At 45.4% G+C, this 21,634-nt stretch overlaps 2 protein-coding genes across 3 annotated transcripts in view; one reads left to right on the top strand and one right to left on the bottom strand.

Moving 5' to 3' along the window:
• Nucleotides 1-5,983: 5,983 nt before the first annotated feature.
• RPAIN (RPA interacting protein) lies at nt 5,984-12,833 on the bottom strand. The gene is made up of 7 exons (XM_044285339.1): nt 12,716-12,833; nt 12,456-12,644; nt 10,468-10,540; nt 9,456-9,567; nt 9,321-9,384; nt 8,144-8,284; nt 5,984-6,125 (listed from the first exon to the last, which is right to left on the bottom strand). Exons 1-7 carry the CDS (start codon nt 12,785-12,787, stop codon nt 6,096-6,098), a joined length of 681 nt encoding a protein of 226 aa, XP_044141274.1. The 5' UTR covers nt 12,788-12,833; the 3' UTR covers nt 5,984-6,095.
• A 4,716-nt stretch (nt 12,834-17,549) lies between these two features.
• Nucleotides 17,550-21,634, top strand: part of NUP88 (nucleoporin 88) — a 43,831-nt gene continuing 39,746 nt past the window's right edge. For both annotated transcript variants that reach the window (XM_044287564.1, XM_044287563.1), the window contains exons 1-3: nt 17,550-17,782; nt 19,900-20,069; nt 20,872-20,997. In XM_044287564.1, coding sequence (XP_044143499.1) covers nt 17,561-17,782; nt 19,900-20,069; nt 20,872-20,997 — 518 coding nt within the window. In that variant the 5' untranslated portion in view covers nt 17,550-17,560. The remainder of the gene's footprint in view (nt 17,783-19,899; nt 20,070-20,871; nt 20,998-21,634) is intronic.

Here is a 21,634-nt window from a genome sequence, read left to right as displayed (position 1 = left end):
CCATAGGCGATTTATAGATGAGCATTCCTACCACATATGGAGGTACGACCCTAGTGAAGTTTGGCATCTCCAACACAGAAAGATTTTGTTGAGGGGTTTTGTACCATCTATATAAAATCTTTCTCGCTCCCTTAAGATGTCCTGCACATCTTTATAAGGCCTCATGCACACGACCGTGCCGTTTTTTTGCGGTCCGCAAACCCCGGATCCACAAAAAACAGAAGCCGCCCATTGTAGGCATGCCTATTCTTGTCCGCAAAACGGACAAGAATAGGATATGTTATATTTTTTTTTGCGGGGCCATGGAACGGAGCAACGGATGCAGACAGCACACGGAGTGCTGTCCGCATCTTTTGCGGCTCCATTGAAGTGAATAGGTCCGTACCCGAGCCTTTCTATCTGAGTTGTTTTTAGTAATTGACACCCTTTGGATATACCTTTATCAACTAGTCTAGTGGATATAAACCAGTCATGCAAATTTGTTGTTGAATTATTTTTATTACGGAAGTCATATATAAAGCAGCAGCACATCTGACATACAATAATTCCATCAAATTGAAATCATAGTACATATAAACTACTGTATGTGACGTTGAAATTGTGCAGCAAGACTGTACAATAACTTCTTACGGAGCAGTTTATGAAATAACGCCTATTCCATATAACAAGAACACTTAAGACGACGACAACACCAAGACGAAGGGGGAAGGGAAACACAAGAGGAAAGGTGACACTATGTTAAGGTGGGTAACTAACGCAAATTTACCCATTACAATCTGCCTGAGCTAACCAACTAAGAAACGCAGGAGTATCCTTGAATAAAATCCAGGGGGTCCACGTCTTAAGATACCTCCTATCGGAACCTTAATCTTCAGCTATTAATTCCTTCATCCTACGTATGTTTTCAAAAGTGTCTAACCATTCTTTTATGTTTGGAGCGTTCCGAGACTTCCAGTGTCTAGGCACAATCAAACGTGCATAGCCTACAACAACCCCAATAGCAATACCTAACTCCCCAACCTACTACAACTATACAACAAAAGAGCAAGGATGTATCATGGTAAAAAATCTAATTTTATTCAATTCAAATGACATAATCAATGCAAGTAAGAGCAAAAAGGGAACAGAACATGAAGACTGAGCCACAATAGGGCTCTACAATGTGGAGAATCACATTTGGGGATAATGTGACCATAAACAGCAGGTAACACAACAATTTGAGCAGAGGCTGTAAACACTGGAGTGGTTGCGGGTGCAAATGCTATTCCCTAATAATTAGCAACTAGCATATGGACACTGTGGGGTGTAAGAAGATGGTGATGTACTAACATGAAGATGGCATTATAAAGATAATTCTAACCACTCGTCCCACCCTGCTCCAGGTACCATGTTACCTACCCATGTTGCTGCTGTAAACTGGTGACACAGATCCCCAAACGCATCAACCTCGACACGTGTTTCACCACATAGGCTTCGTCACGACAGTGTCCATATGCTAGATGCTAAGACTGTGAGTATGCTAGTTGCTAATTATTAGGGAATAGCATTTGCACCGCAACAACTCCAGTGTTAACAGCCTCTGCTCAAATTGTTGTGTTACCTGCTGTTTATGGTTACATTATCCCCAAATGCGATTCTCCACATTGTAGAGCCCTATTGTGGCTCAGTCTTCATGTCCTGTTCCCTTTTTCTCTTACTTTCATTGATTGTCATTTGAATTGAATAAAATTAGATTTTTTTTACCATAATACATCCTCGCTCTTTTGTTGTACAAACAAACGCGCAGCCTGCACAAAAAAAAAAAAATCTCAGAAGGCCCCTCTTTAGAGTTTGAATGGGACCAGGGAGTATAGATAGCAGACACCCCTCCAGGGACCACTTTGATGAGGTGCTTATAACCTGGTTATATAGGTCATTCAATGCCTCCCATAATGGGGACACTTTAGGACAGTGCCACCAAATGTGAGACATGGTAGCCCTCTCCATTCCACATCTCCAACATAAGTCTGAGCAAGTTGGGTAGAAGGAATGCAAGACAGCTGGCATCCTAAGGGTACTTTCACACTAGCGTTTTTCTTTTCCGGCGCTGAGTTCCGTCCTAGGGGCTCAAATCCGGAAAAGAACTGATCAGTTTTATCCTAATGCATTCTGAATGGAGAGTCAGTCCTTCAGGATGCATCAGGATGTCTTCTGTTCAGTCTTTTTGACTGATCAGACTTTTCAGAAAAACGTAGCATGCAGTATTTTTACCTCCGGCCAAAAAGCCTGAACACTTTGACTGAACGCCTGATCAGGCTTTTTTTCCATTGACTTGCATTAACGCCGGATCCGGCCCCGTGTGTTCAGTCAAAACGGATCCGGCTTTTGCATGTTAAACCCGAAAAATGTGAAAAAAAAGTTAAAGTCCATAAATGGCGGATCCGTTTTTTCCAATGCATTTTTCCATTGTGATCGAAAGCCTGATCAGGATTCAAATGTAATCCGTTTTCACACGTTTTTCCGGATCCGGCGGGCAGTTCCAGTGTCGGAATTGAACGCCGGATTAAAACAACGCTAGTGTGAAAGTAGCCTAAACCATCTGGATATGATCTTGAAGTTTTATTTCTTGCAAACCACAACTAACAGAGGACTTATGGGACAGGGTGAATGCTTTTATCCACTGTTCCACAGATACATTTTTCCCCAGTTCCCTCTCCCAAGCCTTAACATATGGCAGAGAGGATGGAGGTCCCCCACTCTGCTGCAGCAGCCCTCAGATATAAATACATCTGAAGATTAAAGAACAGTCGTGGCCAAAAGTTTTGAGAATGACACAAATATTAGTTTTCACAAAGTTTGCTGCTAAACTGCTTTTAGATCTTTGTTTCAGTTGTTTCTGTGATGTATTGAAATATAATTACACGCACTTCATACGTTTCAAAGGCTTTTATCGACAATTACATGACATTTATGCAAAGAGTCAGTATTTGCAGTGTTGGCCCTTCTTTTTCAGGACCTCTGCAATTCGACTGGGCATGCTCTCAATCAACTTCTGGGCCAATTCCTGACTGATAGCAACCTATTCTTTCATAATCACTTCTTGGAGTTTGTCAGAATTAGTGGGTTTTTGTTTGTCCACCCGCCTCTTGAGGATTGACCACAAGTTCTCAATGGGATTAAGATCTGGGGAGTTTCCAGGCCATGGACCCAAAATGGCAACGTTTTGGTCCCCGAGCCACTTAGTTATCACTTTTGCTTTATGGCACGGTGCTCCATCGTGCTGGAAAATGCATTGTTCTTCACCAAACTGTTGTTGGAAGAAGTTGCTGTTGGAGGGTGTTTTGGTACCATTCTTTATTCATGGCTGTGTTTTGGGGCAAAATTGTGAGTGAGCCCACTCCGTTGGATGAGAAGCAACCCCACACATGAATGGTCTCAGGATGCTTTACTGTTGGCATGACACAGGACTGATGGTAGCGCTCACCTTTTCTTCTCCGGACAAGCCTTTTTCCTGATGCCCCAAACAATCGGAAAGAGGCTTCATCGGAGAATATGACTTTGCCCCAGTCCTCAGCAGTCCATTCACCATATTTTCTGCAGAAGATCAATCTGTCCCTGATGTTTTTTTTTTGGAGAGTAATGGCTTCTTTGTTGTCCTTCTTGACACCAGGCCATCTCCCAAAAGTCTTTGCCTCTGTGCGTGCAGATGCGCTCACACCTGCCTACTGCCATTCCTGAGCAAGCTCTGCACTAGTGGCACTCCGATCACGCAGTGGCACTCCGATTGGACGCCCTGAAGCCTTCTTAACAAGAATTGAACCTCTTTCCTTGAAGTTCTTGATGATCCTATAAATTGTTGATTGAGGTGCAATCTTAGTAGCCACAATATCCTTGCCTGTAAAGCCATTTTTATGCAACGCAATGATGGCTGCACGCGTTTCTTTGCAGGTCACCATGGTTAACAATGGAAGAAAAAAGCATCATCCTCCTTTTAACAGGTCAAGTCTACCATTTTAACCCAATCAGCCCGACATAATGATCTCCAGCCTTGTGCTCGTCAACATTCTCACCTGAGTTAACAAGACGATTACTGAAATGATCTCAGCAGGTCCTTTAATGACAGCAATGAAATGCAGTGGAAAGTTTTTTTTGGGATAAAGTTAATTTTCATGGGAAAGAAGGACTATGCAAAGGATCTGATGACTCTGATAATATTCTGGAGTATATGCAAATTGCCATTATAAAAACTTAAGCAGCAACTTTTCCAATATTTATGTAATTCTCAAAACTTTTGGCCACGACTGTACACTTGTTAACCGGTCTCTATCTGACCAAGAAGGGTCATGTGTACATTTAGTCATGGGGGATCCGTGGTTATAGGTATAACTCCTTTTTTTATCCTTGGGTGTTCTTTATCATCCCCTTTCCTCAGGTGGTGGAATGCATGATATCATTATCTGGTCTGTGAGCTTGCGTTCCAACAATGCATTCGCATCGCGCATTTCACCATGGGGAAGTCGCTCCTTCTCCAGCGATAGCTCTTACTTGTGTGTCCACTTTGAACTGGTGGGCCTGTGTATATGCACAATAGGGGCACATTGTATTGGCTTGTGACCAAATATATTTACTATGTCTCCTGGAGCACCAATATTTTATTGTTGGAATGCATTTGTGTTCCATTATAACGGAAGTAAGGCAGCGCTATATCCTCTTACGGCTAATCATGCCCCTAACAGCAGGAGTGCCATTTAAGGTATAAGTAGGGGAGTCTTTGGACACTATTGCACCCACATCATCTTGGTTGCCAGCATCTTCCCTTCATCTGATACTGTTCGTTTTTTGTCCCCTGGTGAACCATTACCATCTTCACATCGGGACTCATTTTGACAAGCTTTTTTTACGGCTTTCTAGTATTTAGCCATCGATAAGTGGGTCGCCCCTTTCGGGGCATGTGCTCTGCTTTTAGGCAGGGATAGCCAGAAGGGACAGTTCATCTCCCGACACTGGTTATGATGATAAACTCTGGTGGGCATAATTCCAAAACAGGAACCGTGAGTAAATTCACCAAATAGCCCACACTGTTTTCACATGGTATTGTCTATGTATAATTGCTCAGGATATGCACAAGTATCTGTTTCAATACATCTAGCCACTTTTAGTGGGCACATATATTATCTTTGTGTGTAATATTTATGTGGGGGTTATATAGATTTCTTTTTTCCATTGGTTTTATTATGTATAATTGAAAGGTTAAGTTTTATAGGTTTTTTTCCATCCCTCTTACAATAATGCTTCTGTGAACCACAGCCCATGTAGTTAACTTTTAAATAAAGGAACAGGTGTCTCTACATTAGGGCAAGTTCCTTTAAGGGCTGTTTCACACAAGCAAGTCCATTGCGGGAATCACGCTGTGTGAGCACGTGATCCTCCATTGTGAACTTGAAGGAGCCCTTCTCCAGGTTCATACTGACAAATAGTTTCAAATAGTTGTGATACTCATGCGCTGCTCCTTCCTTTGTAGTGCAGGTTAATTACAACTGCCCATTCAAGTGAATGGGATAATGCGGTTGTAATTACCCTGCACTACAAAGGAAGTGGCACATAGGTAAGCTTAGAAGAAGCAGGCTTGCGCCAGCACCACAACCCACTCAAATAGCCGATCAGTGGGGGTGACCGGAGTCAGACCCCCACCGATCTGATTGATAACCCATCTTGAGGTTACAATAGGTCATCAATATTACGCTACTACAAAACCCCTTGTAATACTGATTTAATTTGATATAGGTAGAATTTTTTTTTGCATCAGTTTTTTGCAGTAAAAATGCCACCATCAGATATTAGCTGACGGTCTGTGGGGAATATTAGAGGAGACATTAGCAGCATTTTGGTCTTTCCCTTCAAAATGCAGCAAGCTGTAGCTCTGGTGTTTTCACATCTCTAATAACTATAGGGGGGACCCACACAATTCAGCTGCTCTGTAGACATACACAAAGCACAAACTTAGTTACAAAGCCACCAAAAGTTTTACTTTATTTATAAATATAAAAAATATACAATGTATACAAAACAGATACAAAATGTAAGACTTTACAAGCACAGCCCTGAAGAAAATCCTTTCAGAGTACTATCACCACTGCGTCACACACCTAAATGGAGACAGAGGAAAAAACATTTCTTCATGATTTTCATGAGAAATTAAAGTAACATTCTTATTAAAATTACCATGACAGATTTAAAGGGAACCTGTCATCACCTTTATGCTGCCCATACTAACGGCAGTATAAAGTAGAGACAGGTGAGATGATCTCAGCGGTCTGTCATTTATAAGATAAAAGTAAGTGGTTGCCGAGAACCAGCATCACAATCATTGCAGACTGGGCCTGGAAAAGAGTCCCGGCCACCTGAGAAGAGTCCTGGTTACTCATGAATTCCTGCTCTCCTGCCCACCTGCTGATGGCTGACAGTCTTCTACCTAGTTTTCTCCCTTTCTGTCTAGGAGAGAACTGCCAATCATCAGCAGATGGGCGAGAGAGCAGGAGATTATAATAACCAGGACTCTTCTCAGGTAGATTTGACTCTTTTCCAGGCCTGGGCTGCAATGATTATGATGCTGGTTCTCAGCAACCACTTACTATTAGCTGATGAGTGACACACCGCTGACATCAGCATTTCTGTCACTAGTTTATGCTGCTCTCAGTGAGGTCAGCATAAGGTCAATGACCGGTTCCCTTTAAATCTGCTCCATTGCTTACTTTCACCATTAAACAATACAGTAAGATTTAAAGCATGGACAGTCTAAAAATGCCCCAGACTGATCAGTGGCTGATACGGGATGATAAATCCAGTGCACTTTGAGCTCATTCACATTCATTTTCCACAGACATGTGCCATCTGCATTTTCTGCAGATGGACTCAGGATAAATGAGCAATATTAGATAGGTGGGGGTGCCATGAGTTGGAACCCAACCTATCAGTATGTGGAAGAGAAAGCAACAGTAGTGTGAGCACTTCATTCACTTCACTTTTGGTTGCCATTATGCCGTGCGCTCCCTGCTGCCGCCACAGTATCATACCAGTGTATTACTGTATTGCGGCGGCAGCATGGAGCGCACGGCGTCATAGCAACCAATGAAGCCGTGCGCTCCTGCTCTCAGCAGGAATCCAGCCCGTGGTTCCACAGACTGCTCAGAGCCGTGAAAAACAGCCGTGTGCTTTCAGCCTAAGAGTGAAGAGAAAGCAGTGCTCACACAGGCACTGCGTTCTCTTCAAACTGGTGATCATGGGGGGTGCTGGGAGTCAGACCCCCACCAATCTGATATTGGCGACATATCCGAGGATAGGTTATCAATATAGGAAGCTGGCCAAAACTTCATGTATTGCAGTAATCTGCAAGACCACACAGCCATTAACAGTGAACTCTGAATAAATAATTCCATTCTAATGGCTTGTGAGGAACTCCGCAGCTACATCCAAGCATGGCCACGCTGTGTGGTTGTACCCTATAAATGAATGATTGCAAGTAGAGATCTTGACAAAAAATAAAAAGGCTGTTGACAGAATCCCCTTCAAGTGGAACTGTCTTTGTTCTAGGCTTTCTGCACACGACAATATCAGTTTTTGTGGTCTGCAAATGACAGTGCAAAACAGATACCAGCCATGTATGTCCCTCATTTCGTGGATTAGTACGTCCTGATAGACATCTGTTAGAAATGTCTATTCTTGTCTGCAACATCGACATGAAAAGGACATGTTCTATTTTTTGCGAGGCTGTGGAATGGAAATACAGATCGCACATTGTGTCCACATCCAATCCCAAAAAAATAAAAAACACACATGGGACACTGTCTCAGAGGAGATACAGTGTGGTTTTCATTGCAGAATTAGTTGTAAAAACCCACTGTGTGAACATCCCCTGAAGATGTATTTCCTGAAACTAATGCTCTGAGGAAAGTTTCAGTGTTTCTCAGGAAAGTCACTTTCACAAGCAGTTTCTGCCAAAGAAAGAAGTGGATTTAACAAATGGAAACTAAAGTTACCCCTCTCTGAACTGACTTCTGGCTTTGAATCAAAAACTGCAGTGACATTTTTCTTAAAATGCTGTGCAACACCCACCCACCATTTTGGATTTGTACTAAACCTTAAAGACCAGCAGGAAGTCACTTACCGAACAACTCATGAACATACTGGACATCCCTTCTGCTCCCAAGCCGACTGAAAACACCGGTTGCTCACTGCAGTAGCTGGCGTGCGCCGATAAGTTTGCTTCCAGCAACGCTTGTAGCTTCTCGGTGTCCATGCCTTGAGACTGAAGTCAATTATAATATCAGATGGTAGATAAAGTCACTTTATGGCCACTTTCACACGGCACTATTTTGCCTCAGTATTTGCCATGTGAAAGTGGCCAGAGGCTGGATTCACAGACTGCATTCAACCCACAATACACAGAATGGAGTTAACCTTATTCATAGAAAGTGGGAAAAGAAAAATATACTTTGAACCATTCCCGTAGCGACAGAGGTCGCTTTTTTTCCCCCCAACACCACTGGCACTCCTGCTCTTAACTACCAATAGTGCAAGCGCAGAAGTTCTGCTTCTGGAGCAGTGACTGCATGTGGCCATTCCGGGTAGCTGCACATGAACAGTCACTGCTCCCGAAAAGCAAAGTCACTGCGCTTACACTGCTACTTGCAAAATGGTCAGGGCCATGCGAGATGTCCAGCCTTGTCAATCTACAGGTACGTGGGTGCTTCACCAGTAGAGAAACCCCCTCACAAGTGATGAGCTATGTTACAATCCCTCTCTGAATGAGAGGAATCGATCCGTCACAATTAATCTGCTGATCTCTAGTTAAATGGTTAACAGGAGCCGAGCTGCAGTAAACCGGCACAACCACTGCACAGAGGATGGAGGTTAAGGGACCTGCACATGGGTGCAGGTGAGCGCATTGAAGATCCACACCTATTTCTGCAGATTTGCAGCGGAATGGGTCCGCAATCCGCTGCCCCGCGGACTGTGCTCATGCATTGCAGCCTGCATTTTGCAGGCCGCAACACGACCACGGGGCGCACACGCTTGTGTGAAAGAGGCCCAAGACAGCATTGCTGGAGATAGCCTAAAGCTATACTTCACTTAGTCCTGTAGGAGTCTGAATGGCGTGTCGGTGTTCATCCTTGACCGCCACCCCATTAAAACAGGATATGGGACCCCTGTTCTTGTAATCAGTGGGGGCCCCAGTAGTCAGACACGTATCACTGATCCCGTGAATAGGGGGTGGATCAGTATCGATTTGGGGAAAACCCATTCATACCTTAGCAGAACAAAGGGGGGGGGAACCCACTTACTTTACAATTGATGTACACTCCACACTGACACACGATAAAGCAGCTGGTTACCGTTAGATTATTCCTGCAAGACAAACAGTTACACTAAAACATGGCAAAATTTAGAGATATGTGCCTTCAAGTATAGAGGCTTACCTATTACAGACAGGGCACACCACTTCATTTCCATTATTCAGTCCAACTACTGAGTCCAGACACTCCGCTTCAAACTGAACAATCCTTTCAATTTCTAAAACCATTGCTTGTTCTGCAAGGAAAGAAAACAGTTCATTTTATATTTAAGATTTAGGATGCAGTGGAGAGAACTACATGGTAGAACTCATCGTGCCCAGATGGACAGGCAGGACCCAGTTGTTAAAACTACCAACTATCCAGAGGATATCCCATAAATGTATAGATAGAAAATGCATTTAATGGTATATCCACAAGGGACTGAAATACAGCACAAACGGACCAGTGGTACAGAATTTAACCCCTTCACACAATGCTACAGTCTGCATCAACAGACTTCCAGAAAATAGAAGTGGGAGGCTGCTGCTCCCTCTAGTGCACCCAAACCCATTTATCAAGGAACCTTTCTACTTTAGCACAGGGATGCTCAACCTGCGGTCCTCCAGCTGTTGTAAAACTACAACTTCCACCATGCCCTCCTGTAGCCTGTTCGGGCATGCTGGGAGTTGTAGTTTTGCAACAGCTAGAGGGCTGCAGGTTGAGCATGCCTGGACTAGATGAGCGACACTAAGGGTTTTAAGGCTATGGCCCAGATTTACTAGTGCGAATGCGCCTACAATCTGTGGAGCAAGTAGGGTTTCTACAACTTTTTTGGACTTGCTCAAAAAAAAGCTGGTATTTATTGGAAGGGGTGAAACTTCACAGCATTAGGGATGTGACCCAAGAGGTATCATTTGCACCAAATTTGCAACAATTCTGGCATAAAATTATGCCTCAAAGTAAACCAACCATAGCTGTATAGAGTCAGAGAGAAGTGTCTAAATCTGCACCATATTTACCATCCAGCCCGAGCCCCTGTGATAAATCGGGTGCAGGTCTAAGCTTAGTAGTTTTGGAAAAATGTGAAAAGATCCGAATATCCAAGAGTAAACCAGATGCCAAATTACTAACCATGAATCTTAATTTTCATATTTACCTTCTAGTAAAAGCTCTTGCTTGATTTCTTCCAGAATAACCAGCTCTTCAGGGTCCTGTAATACGCCAAAAGGCTAAAAGCAAAACATAGGTTATGATGTAATGTCTGCATCAAGTTGTAGGTTTTGAAATGTTTGGGTTGTGAACATTCTGACTCCGGAGCACTATGGGGTCATTTACGATCAGAAAAAAGTCTATATTAGGCACATGTCTAGCAAATTGCAGCAGAAAGGTTATTTGAGCCGCGATCTGCAACTTCACCAAGCTCATGCCATGGCCGTAGAGTGGGTGGAGAAGGGGACAGGCCCATCTCAGTCATCGTTTTCTACGCCTGTTTTAGGCATAGAAAATGGTCTCAATGTAAGACCGCTCAGAAGCAGAGCTGGATGCGCTGAAGTTACGTAGAGGTCAGCACCTCTACGTAACTGGCAGATCCACCCTTTCACGCATTTGGACGCAACTGTATGTCCAAATTGCAAGTGACTTACTGCATTTGGACGTACAGTCGCTTCCAATTTTCTTACGGGGGTTGTGAGACTATAAAGTGTCACAGCACCAGAGCCTCTGTTCTCCCGGAGAGCAGAGACACCGGGGAAGCCGGCAAGGGACCAATCAGAGTAGTCCCTTGCCGGAAAGCGCTCCGATTGGTTAGTCTACAGAGACTAACCAATCTGAGCAATTCATTGAGAAAAATGCCGGTTTCAGGCCGTGATCTCCACCCTTGAGATCACAGCCTGAAATCAGGCATGACTGCCCCCCACATGTGGCCATTCTCCCCTGTGGCAGCTCAGGAACTAAGCCGCTGCCATTAGCAGAGTGTCTGCTGTAACTTACGGCTGAAATTGGTGATGGCATAGATATCGGCCATTTAACCCCATAGATCCCCGAGGTCAGCAGCCGCCCGCAGCATCCATGGGGTTGAGAGGGAGGGAGCTCCCTCTCTTGCATCGGGCCGATGCAATGGCAGCAGCCCATTGGTTGCCATGGCAACCAGACCATGAGGGTCTGATCAGCCTTAGTGTAAGTATAGCACTGACTATACAGTGCATTGCAATAGAGGATTATAGCAATGCACTGTATAGCCATTAGGCCTACTGGATCTTTAAGATTCAGATGGGTCTTGATAAATTAAAGTAAATAAAAGTTGTCTTCTCATATACATTCATTTAGGTAATAAAAAAATATATATATACACACATAATTGGTATTGCCATGTCCATGACAACCTAATCTATAAAAGTATCAAGTCACTGCCATGCCCCCAGACAGCAGTTTATGACCACGTATGAGGTGTTGCCGTATTCAGGAAAAAAAAAAATGCATGAAATTTTGGGGTGCGTTTTCTCCTGTTACCCTTGTGAAATGAATAGTATCAAGACGCTTTCAAGCAGGATAAAAAGCACTGCATGTAATGGGGGCCAGCAGTGAATGGCAGTATTAGGGTACTTTCACACTAGCGGCAGGACAGATGCGACAGGCTGTTCACCCCTTCTGATCCGTCCTGCCGCTATTTAGCTGTTCCGCCGGACTGCCACTCCATCCCCATTCACTATATAGGGGGGCAGATTTCCAGCGCTGCACAGCAAGAGGCGGTGGCCGCCAGACTAAAAAGTCAGACATGCAGTACTTTTAGTCCGGCAGCCTTTCGCCGTGCACTGCACCGGAAGTCCACCCCCTGTCCCCATTATAGTAAATGGGGACGGAGCAGCAGTCCGGCAGCACGACAGGGTGAACAGCCTGTGGGATCCGTCCTGCCGCTAGTGTGAAGGTAGCCTTAGACAGGCTGTTCTGTGCTGGAAAAGCCTGCCAGATCTAATAAAGGCAAGTGTGAACCTACACCAAGGAGTGCGCACAAGTATCCACTCCATTCAAATGGAGAACACAGCCCCCAGAGTGAGGGGCTCCAGAAGGTCGGACACCTATCCCCCTAGTTGTTGTAGTAGTGGGACAAGCCCTTTAATGCCATAATAAAAGCCCAGGCGCAGTTACCTGTGAGAAGGAAGCCCTCTGCCATAGCGGTGGGAGACTGCCGCTGTGCATCTGCATGGCCCTCCACTCCTCCTCCATCACCTCCTGCACCAGGAAGGAGCCTCCGACGCCCGCACTGCCGCACTCCCCGACCTGGCGGAACTTGTCCAGCAGCCTGGAGCGGTTACTCTTCAGCCTCTCCACACATCTCTAGGGGCACAAGGCGGGAGGTCAGCGCCCTGCACACAGCGGAGAGCCGCCGGGCACGGCGCCGCCATTACCTTCCGATAGGTCTCCTTCCACGGAGGGGTCGTCCCCTTGTACAGGGCGCGATGTCTCTGCGAGGCCTCCATCCTCTCACTTCCTCGCCCGACAGCCTGATGACCGATATTTAACTGCCCCGCCCCCTGTGGTGACCGCGGTGCATGCCGGTACTTGTAGTCCTGTACTCTCGCCTTAGCATAGCTTCATCAGCTCTGGTGGAGAAATCTCCCCTGTACGCGTCCGCCTTAGGATAGATCCTGCGACCACTGCCTTCCTCACACAGTTTTAATACATGGCAACCAGAGTTTTTCTTTTTTTCTGGACAACTTATCCTAAAATCACAGCCAATATTTTTACAAATTGGAAAACCATAACTAATGATAAAGATTATTTCATCCATGTCTATATAGTTCGCATTACCAGCATTTACTGTGAGCTGTAAAATAATGATAATCACCACCAAAACAATCTAGTCAAGTACCCTCAGCCTCAAATAAATCACAGACACTTCTATTTTTTTCACGGAAAGATTAGTTTTTTGTCCCCCTGCGTTTTTTGTAGTGTTTTTTGCACAGTGTGGGGGAGATGTTCCCATCGACCAGTCTTGATGCCTCAATAAATTAGGCGCAACTTTGGCACTCCGTGCACCAAAAACTAAAATCTACACCAGCTAGGAGCTGGTGCACACTAGCTATAACTTAGGGCTCTTTCACACTTGCGTTGTCCGGATCCGGCGTGTACTCCACTTTCCGGAATTACACGCCGGATCCGGAAAAACGCAAGTGAACTGAAAGCATTTGAAGACGGATCAGTCTTCAAAATGCGTTCAGTGTTACTATGGCACCCAGGACGCTATTAAAGTCCTGGTTGCCATAGTAGTAGTGGGGAGCGGTATACTTACAGTCCGTGCGGCTCCCGGGGTGCTCCAGAGTGACGTCAGAGCGCCCCATGCGCATATCACGTCATCCATGTGCGTGGGGCGCCCTGACGTCACTCTGGAGCACCCCGGGAGCCGCACGGACGGTAAGTATACTGCTCCCCCGCTCCCCACTACACTTTACCATGGCTGCCAGGACTTTAGCATCCTGGCAGCCATGGTAACCATTCAGAAAAAGCTAAACGTCGGATCCGGTAATGCGCCGAAACGACGTTTAGCTTAAGGCCGGATCCGGATTAATGCCTTTCAATGGGCATTAATTCCGAATCCGGCCTTGCGGCAAGTGTTCAGGATTTTTGGCCAGAGCAAAAAGCGCAGCATGCTGCGGTATTTTCTCCGGCCAAAAAAGTTCCGGTCCGGAACTGAAGACATCCTGAACGGATTTCTCTGCATTCAGAATGCATTGGGATAATCCTGATCAGGATTTTTCCGGTGAAAGAGCCCTTATACCAGTTTCTGGCGTAAGTTATAGTAAATCCATTGGGCAGTGCTAAGCCCCGCCCCTTTAGTGACACTTTTGAAAACTGAAACTTTTTTACACCATAATAAATGTGCCCCCCCAGGATAAACATACCTTTTGTGGAGCATTTCTCATCAGGAGTAGTGAAAATATGAAGTTTTGTTCTGCCAAATATATCTTTCAAGTGCCTACAAAGCTCCGCCTCATAGGCACTTCAGAGAGCAGCATTTGGCAGAATAAAACTTCATATTTACACCACTCCTGATGAAAAATGCTCCACAAAAGGTATGTTTATCCTGTTGTCTCTACCTAGTGCTGTCAGCCGTTAAGCATGGTCTAAACTGCTGATGGACTCAGTGGGTGTCTCCTGGGTGCATTAGTGCCTGCACTTTTGTTTTAATGAAGGTTTCTAGTAGATGGGATTTAATTGGGCAACCTGTGCGTGTATTACACTATCACATGAGATTACAGTGAAGCGTCAAACGCAGCAGAGGTTTAAGGATGGATTCTGGCAGTGATGTAAGACTCATCTGTGTACAGCCGCAAAACATTGACTCTTTTTTCAAACAGATTGCACACAGGTGGCATCTTCATGCTGTCCGAGGAGAGGGGAATAAACCGCTACTAGACCCCTCTGGCCACGGCTTATCCAACAAAAGGATGGGGCATGTTGAAATCTTTATGTCCCCTGACTTCAGCCTAAGGGCTCATGCACAGAAATGTATTTTCTTTTCGTGTCTGTTCCGGGTTTTATTCGGACTGTATGCGGAACCATTCATTTCAATGTGTGCATTCAGTTTCCGTATGTCCGTTCCACAAAATTATAGAACATTTAGTATTATTGTTTGCTAAAGGATAGGACTGTTCTATTAGGGGCCAGCTGTTACGCAAAATACAGAATGCACACGGACGTCAACCGTATTTTTAGCGGATCCGTATTTTGCAGACCTCTAAATAAATACGGTTGTGTGCATGAGCCTTACACTGGCTGAGATTCAGTCAGATAACCATGTTATAAGGGAAAATAATACAATCTACACTAAAACTAACCCAAACCCGAACTTCTGTGAAGAAGTTCGGGTTTGGGTACCAAACATGCCGATTTTTCTAACGTGAGTGCAAAACGCATGTTTTGCACTCTCGCGGAAAAATCGTGCATGTTCCCGCAACGCACCCGCACCTTTTCCCGCAACGCCCGTGTGAACTCAGCCTAAGGCCTAGTTCACACGAATGTTTTTTTTGCGAGTGTATGGGCCGTTTTTTTTGTGTTCCGTATACGGTCCGTTTCCGTATTTCTGTTCCGTTGAAAGATAGAACATGTCCTATTATTGCCCGCAAATCACGTTCCGTGGCTCCATTCAAGTCAATGGGTCCGCAAAAAAAACGGAACACATACGGAAATGCATCCGTATGTCTTCCGTATCCGTTCCTTTTTTTCTGAACCATCTATTGAAAATGTTGTGCCCAGCCCAATTTTTTCTATGTAATTACTGTATACTGTACATGGCATACAGAAAAACGGAACGGAAAAACAGAAAGGAAACACAACGGAACTCAAAAACGAAACAACAGATCCGTGAAAAACGGACCGCAAAAAACTATAAAAGCCATACGTTCGTGTGAACTAGGCCTAAGGGTTACATAGCATAGTAATATTACGTGACCCCATCAGTGCTGACAGGTCGGAACAGGAGCTGCTGCATTCTCACACGGCGAGTCTGATGCATGGAACTCGCTCGTCTGAAAGCGGTCTAAGGGTATGTTCACAGAGTTTTTTTTACAGTGTGGATTTTAGTGCAAATTGCGTGCCTATAATCCACACAGAAAACACATGCAAGCTACCTTCCTATTTATTTCATTTGGAAATCCCCATGGTAATTTATAGTTTTTTTTTTCCTCTTGTGGTTTTAAAAACCATGGTGCAGAAAAATAGAAGTGACTAGGGATAGGCGCTCTTTTGTTTTCAAGTTCGGCGTACAAGGTACGGGTTTTCTAAGAATTTCGTTATGGATTCCGCTACCATGGACCAACGGAATTCTTAGGGCTCTTTCACACTTGCGTTCTTTTCTTCCGGCATAGAGTTCCATCGTCGGAACTGACGTTTAGCTTTTTCTGAATGGTTACCATGGCTGCCGGGACGCTAAAGTCCTGGCAGCCATGGTAAAGTGTAGTGGGAAGCACGGACGGTAAGTATACTGCTCCCCCGCTCCCCACTACTACTATGGCAACCAGGACATTAATAGCGTCCTGGCTGCCATAGTAACACTGAACGCATTTTGAAGACTGATCCGTCTTCAAATGCTTTCAGTTCACTTGCGTTTTTCCGGATCCGGCGTGTAATTCCGGCAAATGGAGTACACGCCGGATCCGGACAACGCAAGTGTGAAAGAGCCCTTAGATAACCCGAACCTTGTACGCCGAACATGAAAACAGAAGAGCGCTCATCGCTAGTAATGACAAGTTCATTCTCGGTGCGTGTTCTGCACTGAATCCACATCCCGTTGACATTGGGAGGATCAAAGACCACTTCAAAAACTATGTGGAAAAAACTCTGTATGAACAGACGATCCCACATCGTGTACAAACCTGCAGGGTAAAGCCAGCAACACACGTGATAGAAAAATCCACTGCGGTTTATTTGCTGGGGAAAAGCCCGCAGATTTCACCCTCTCCAGAGGCGGATTGGCCATAGACCTTACAGGGAAATTTCCCGGCGGGCTGATACCCAGGGGGCCGCCTGAGCCCTCCTCACGGCCGACCAGTGGAAGTTTTGGGGGATGTATTTTGTGATGGACTGTGTACAAAACGGGAAGTTCCCAGTCCGCCCCTGACCATCTCCATTGGAGCGGGTGAAATCCACAAGAGAAATCCGCTGACATGTTGCGAATTCCAAATCCTCAATGCCGCTGCTTTTTTCTCATGCGGCATGTGGATGGGAATTCAGAAATTCTCATCCACTTTGCTGATACTGTACAACTTGAGGATTTGCCGCACGAAAATCCGCAGCTATAGTCACATGTGACCTCGGCCTAAACCTACAGTCAATTTATGCTGCATATTTCCACAGTGGATTTAACCCTTTGCAGTGCATTGGGCGAAATCCACCTGTAAAGCGCTGCAGATAATGCACATGTGAATATAATCTGCATTGACAAACTCCCACTGTGTCCTGCCAGCTACAGACTTTTAGCACATGCTGGGAGTTGTAGTCTCACGAGAGCTAGAGAGTGTGGAGTCCAGTAAATTATCAGTGTAGGGAATAGATATATAAACATGTAGGTTTCGGGCAGCTGAGGGCGGCAATACAGCAGAGATAACGCAGCCCCGGTGCCACACAGTGGGACGAGCCCCCGCCTCGTGCGGTTCACACGGTCCCTCCCTCACGTCGCCCTCCAATCACCAGCCAGGACAGACCGCGGTCGCTGAAAACTGACATCACAGCCGTGGGCGGGCAGGCCGGTAAACATGGCGGCGGTGGGGAGAAGCGGAGACGGCTGGCAGAACGTGTTGTGTGAACACCCGCTCTTCCAGCAGCTGAGGAAACAGGCGGGCAGCACGAGTATCGCCCAGCTGAAGAACCTGGTGTGCTGTGTGGACGGGGACCTGCTGGCCTGGAACCAGGAGGACTGTGCCCTCCACACCGTCAGACTCCGCAGCCTCAACGGGGGCAGCTCGAGCTGTGAGCAGGTGAGGCCGTCTTGCCCCGACGTGATCGGCCGATATAGCCCTCTAGTACAGGCTAGGCATTGGTCAGACATCTGTAGGGCTGTCTTGTATCTAGAAGTCAAAAGTTTAGCGCTTTTCCAATATACTTTCTGTAATAATTGGTCTCCGGCTATTCTTATATTGTATTCCTTTATATAGCGCCGACATATTCCGTGGCGCGGCCATCGTCCTCACTAGGAGCTGAATTCAGAATGAGCCTTTCAGTATATTTGTGGGGTCCGGGAGGAGGCCCCACAAATTGGGGGGAACATGTGCGCTCCGCACAGATGTTCAGGACCCAGCGCTGCACAACACAGTGCAATGTGGTCATAGTCGTCATAGAGCCCTTTCCTCATGGTTTTTAAGATCTCTGCTTGTTGTCACTAAATGGGACTCTACGTTATTTCCTGGTAGAGTATGGGAATCTGTCCTGGTCCTGTGGTGGACTGCAGAATCTGCATGTGTAAGGTTAGGGCGACAGAAAAGTCTACAGCTACGTCGCAGGTGAGTCGTGTCTCGCCAGTGACTTGCGTTGAAGTAAACGGACAGTCCAGCAGTGTTAGATTTTATGTGACTTGTTGCATCACAGCCGCAGAATGTCGTATGACACGTACAGTACATGAAATGTCATGCAACACGTGTGCAACCGTGTAGCCTGAGCCTTCGCGTACAGCTACATGACCAAACTGGTGTAGCAGTGCGACACAGAAAATCCAGACCTGATGTGTGACTTGCTCTATTGACTTCAATGTAAAGTTGCATGCGACTCCCCTGCAACTTGGTTTTCACAGCTGTAAAATAGTTGCGCGACAGCAAGTTGCACATATTTGTGTCGCCGCGTAAGCCCTGCCCTTATGTACAAGTTTCTCTCCCTGTGATATTTTTTGCATCATGTCCACTTTTTAAACCACCATTCACATATATTGTAGAGAATCCACACCAGAAATCTGCTGATAACGGCAGTGACTCATGCGCATGGCGATGCCCGTTCTTAGAGGCACTATACGATTATATAGCAGCCCATCACTCAGGGGTTAACCCATCTGGGACAACTGGGATGTCGCACAGATATGCCATCAATGTCCCAGAGGTGGGACCTGCACCTATCTAGAGAACGGGGCTCCTGAAAAGAGTGCACCGTGCAAAAGTGACAGCCACCTCTTGGCTTTTTTTTTTTTTTTTTTTGTACTCCTATAGGGATGAACAGAGGGTGGCCGAGCATGCAGTCCCATTCTGGAGATAGGTGAGGGTCCCACATCTAGGACCCATTCCTATCTAATAGTAATGGCATATTTTAGCGATGGGAATACCCCTTTAAGTAGTATTCTGACTCGTTTTGCCTTGTCACTAGGGCGTAATAGTAATTAGTGGTTGCACCAGCCCTCTGGTAGGAGACTACTAGTGTAGGGCATGGGTCCTTCTGCCTGAGGTCCCGATGAGGGCGTCATGAACATATATTTATATATGGCAATGGTCTAATGAGACCTTGAATCCCTGTAGGGGTCCCTAACTGATATTAAAACTTATATCTTTAATGGTTATTAATTAAAAATTTGAAACGAAAAAGAAAAAACACGCTCAGAAGAACAGTTATTTAAAATTATCAGTGTCTGATATTGGCTAGGGTTAATTCGGAGTGGTGTGGTCGCGTTCCCTTTAAATCAACGGGATGTTTTGATGGATGTGAATACGTCCCACCTAGTGTTGTGGGATAATATTGGAACCAGCAATTGGATTGAGGGTGATTTGCTTTATTCAGAGTGATTCTTAGTCACATCCCGTTGATTTAAAGGGAACGCGACCACACCACTCCGAATTAACCCTAGCCAATATCAGACACTGATAATTTTAAATAACTGTTCTTCTGAGCGTGTTTTTTCTTCTTCGTTTCAAATTTTTAATTAATAACCATTAAAGATATAAGTTTTAATATCAGTTAGGGACCCCTACAGGGATTCAAGGTCTCATTAGACCATTGCCATATATATATAAATATCCCGAGGGTCTCTAAAAGGGACTTTTGTTTATGAAAATGAACATATATTTCTACACATGATAGAGGAGGAGGACCACATTGATGGGTTTCATTCATCCTACAGAAGCTGCTGTGTATCAACGCCCCACTCTTTGATGTTACCGAAGTCCAGCTCAACCCGACTCAACAACACATTGCGTTGATTGGAAGCAAAGGTTTGATGGTCCTGGATGTGCCTAAACGCTGGGGCAAAAACTCTGAATTTGAAGGGGGTGAAAAAACTGTGAATTGCAGGTAAAATACTGTTCTGTAATTGCTTCAAATTGTAGGACGGGTTGGCCAGATTTCACATGGGAACAGCACATGCATGCTGCTAGTAATAAGCATTAGTAAACGATCAGCGCCTACGTCCAGCGGTTTAATATAATACTTCAGGTCTGCACTGGTGATGGAGGGTCCCGTCCATCAGTGGGCTACATGAACCTGACCGTGTGCCCCCTTGGCATACAGTGGGTCCGCAATACATGGGCACCGGCCGTGTGCATTCTGCATCACGGATCGCGGACCCATTCGCTTGATTGGGTCTGCAATCACAGAGGCACAATCGGAACCCCACGGAAGCAGTACGGAGTGCTTCTGTGGTGTTTCTGGCCGTGCCTCCGCACAGCAAGAAAGTAGCGCATGCACTACTTTTTTGTGGTGCGGACCCCATTCAGGTGAATGGGTCCGCGATCCGCATGCGGCTGCCACACTGTCTATGCCCGTGCATTGCGGACCGCAATTTGCGGTCCACAGCACGGGCCCGGAGCCCTAACGTTCGTGTGCATGTAGCCTTTCACTGGGGATTGACTAGTAGTGAGTCACATTAACTCTTACAGTCTAGAAGCTCTGAGCCAGATAAAGTCGGCTATATACACTCCGCATGTGTCATGGTCCCTCCTCGTAAAGTGCTGGGCTGTGTTCACACTTGCATTCGGTGGTCCTTCGGCAGTTTTGTCACTTTTGAGCGCGTGCGTGCTTGACAGTCTATTGTGCCATATTCCAATCATATACATGAACATTTTCTTTTATACTGTGTTTTTTATTTCCCATTTAGAACTATCCCCATTGCAGAGAGGATTTTCACGAGCTCCACTTCCCTGGTTCTGAAGCAGGCAGCATGGTACCCGAGTGAGAGTCAAGAACCTCGTCTCATTTTACTGACCTCTGATAATACAATAAGGTAAAACAATGTACCACATCTCAGGCATTGTTGGCATCTTAGACTTATTAGGAATTTTAATAAGTTACAGGTAACATAGAAACATAGAATGTGTCGGCAGATAAGAACCATTTGGCCCATCTAGTCTGCCCAATATACTGAATAGCCCCAGGCCCTATCTTATATGAAGGATGGCCTTATGCCTATCCCATGCATGCTTAAACTCCTTCACTGTATTTGCAGCTGCCACTTCTGCAGGAAGGCTATTCCATGCATCCACTACTCTCTCAGTAAAGTAATACTTCCTGATATTACTTTTAAACCTTTGCCCCTCTAATTTAAAACTGTGTCCTCTTGTGGTAGTTTTTCTTCTTTTAAATATTCTCTCCTCCTTTACCGAGTTGATTCCCTTTATGTATTTAAAAGTTTCTATCATATTTTAAAAAAACTGAGTGGAATTACACTTTAATTTTTATTTAAAAAAAATGCATTTTTTTAAAAGCTTTAAACAGAACCCCCCTAATAAAAATTTGACCCACCCCTTCCTGTCAAGGCCAAACCCCTTTCTCTCTAAACCCCACCCCTTTCTATGTGCCATCCACGGATCCCCCTCCCCTAAACGGTGCCATCCACGGATCCCCCTCCCCTAAACGGTGCC

Source organism: Bufo gargarizans, chromosome 3 (genome assembly GCF_014858855.1).
Source record: "Bufo gargarizans isolate SCDJY-AF-19 chromosome 3, ASM1485885v1, whole genome shotgun sequence".
Taxonomy (NCBI): domain Eukaryota; kingdom Metazoa; phylum Chordata; class Amphibia; order Anura; family Bufonidae; genus Bufo; species Bufo gargarizans.
This window is presented reverse-complemented; position numbering and strand designations above follow the sequence as displayed.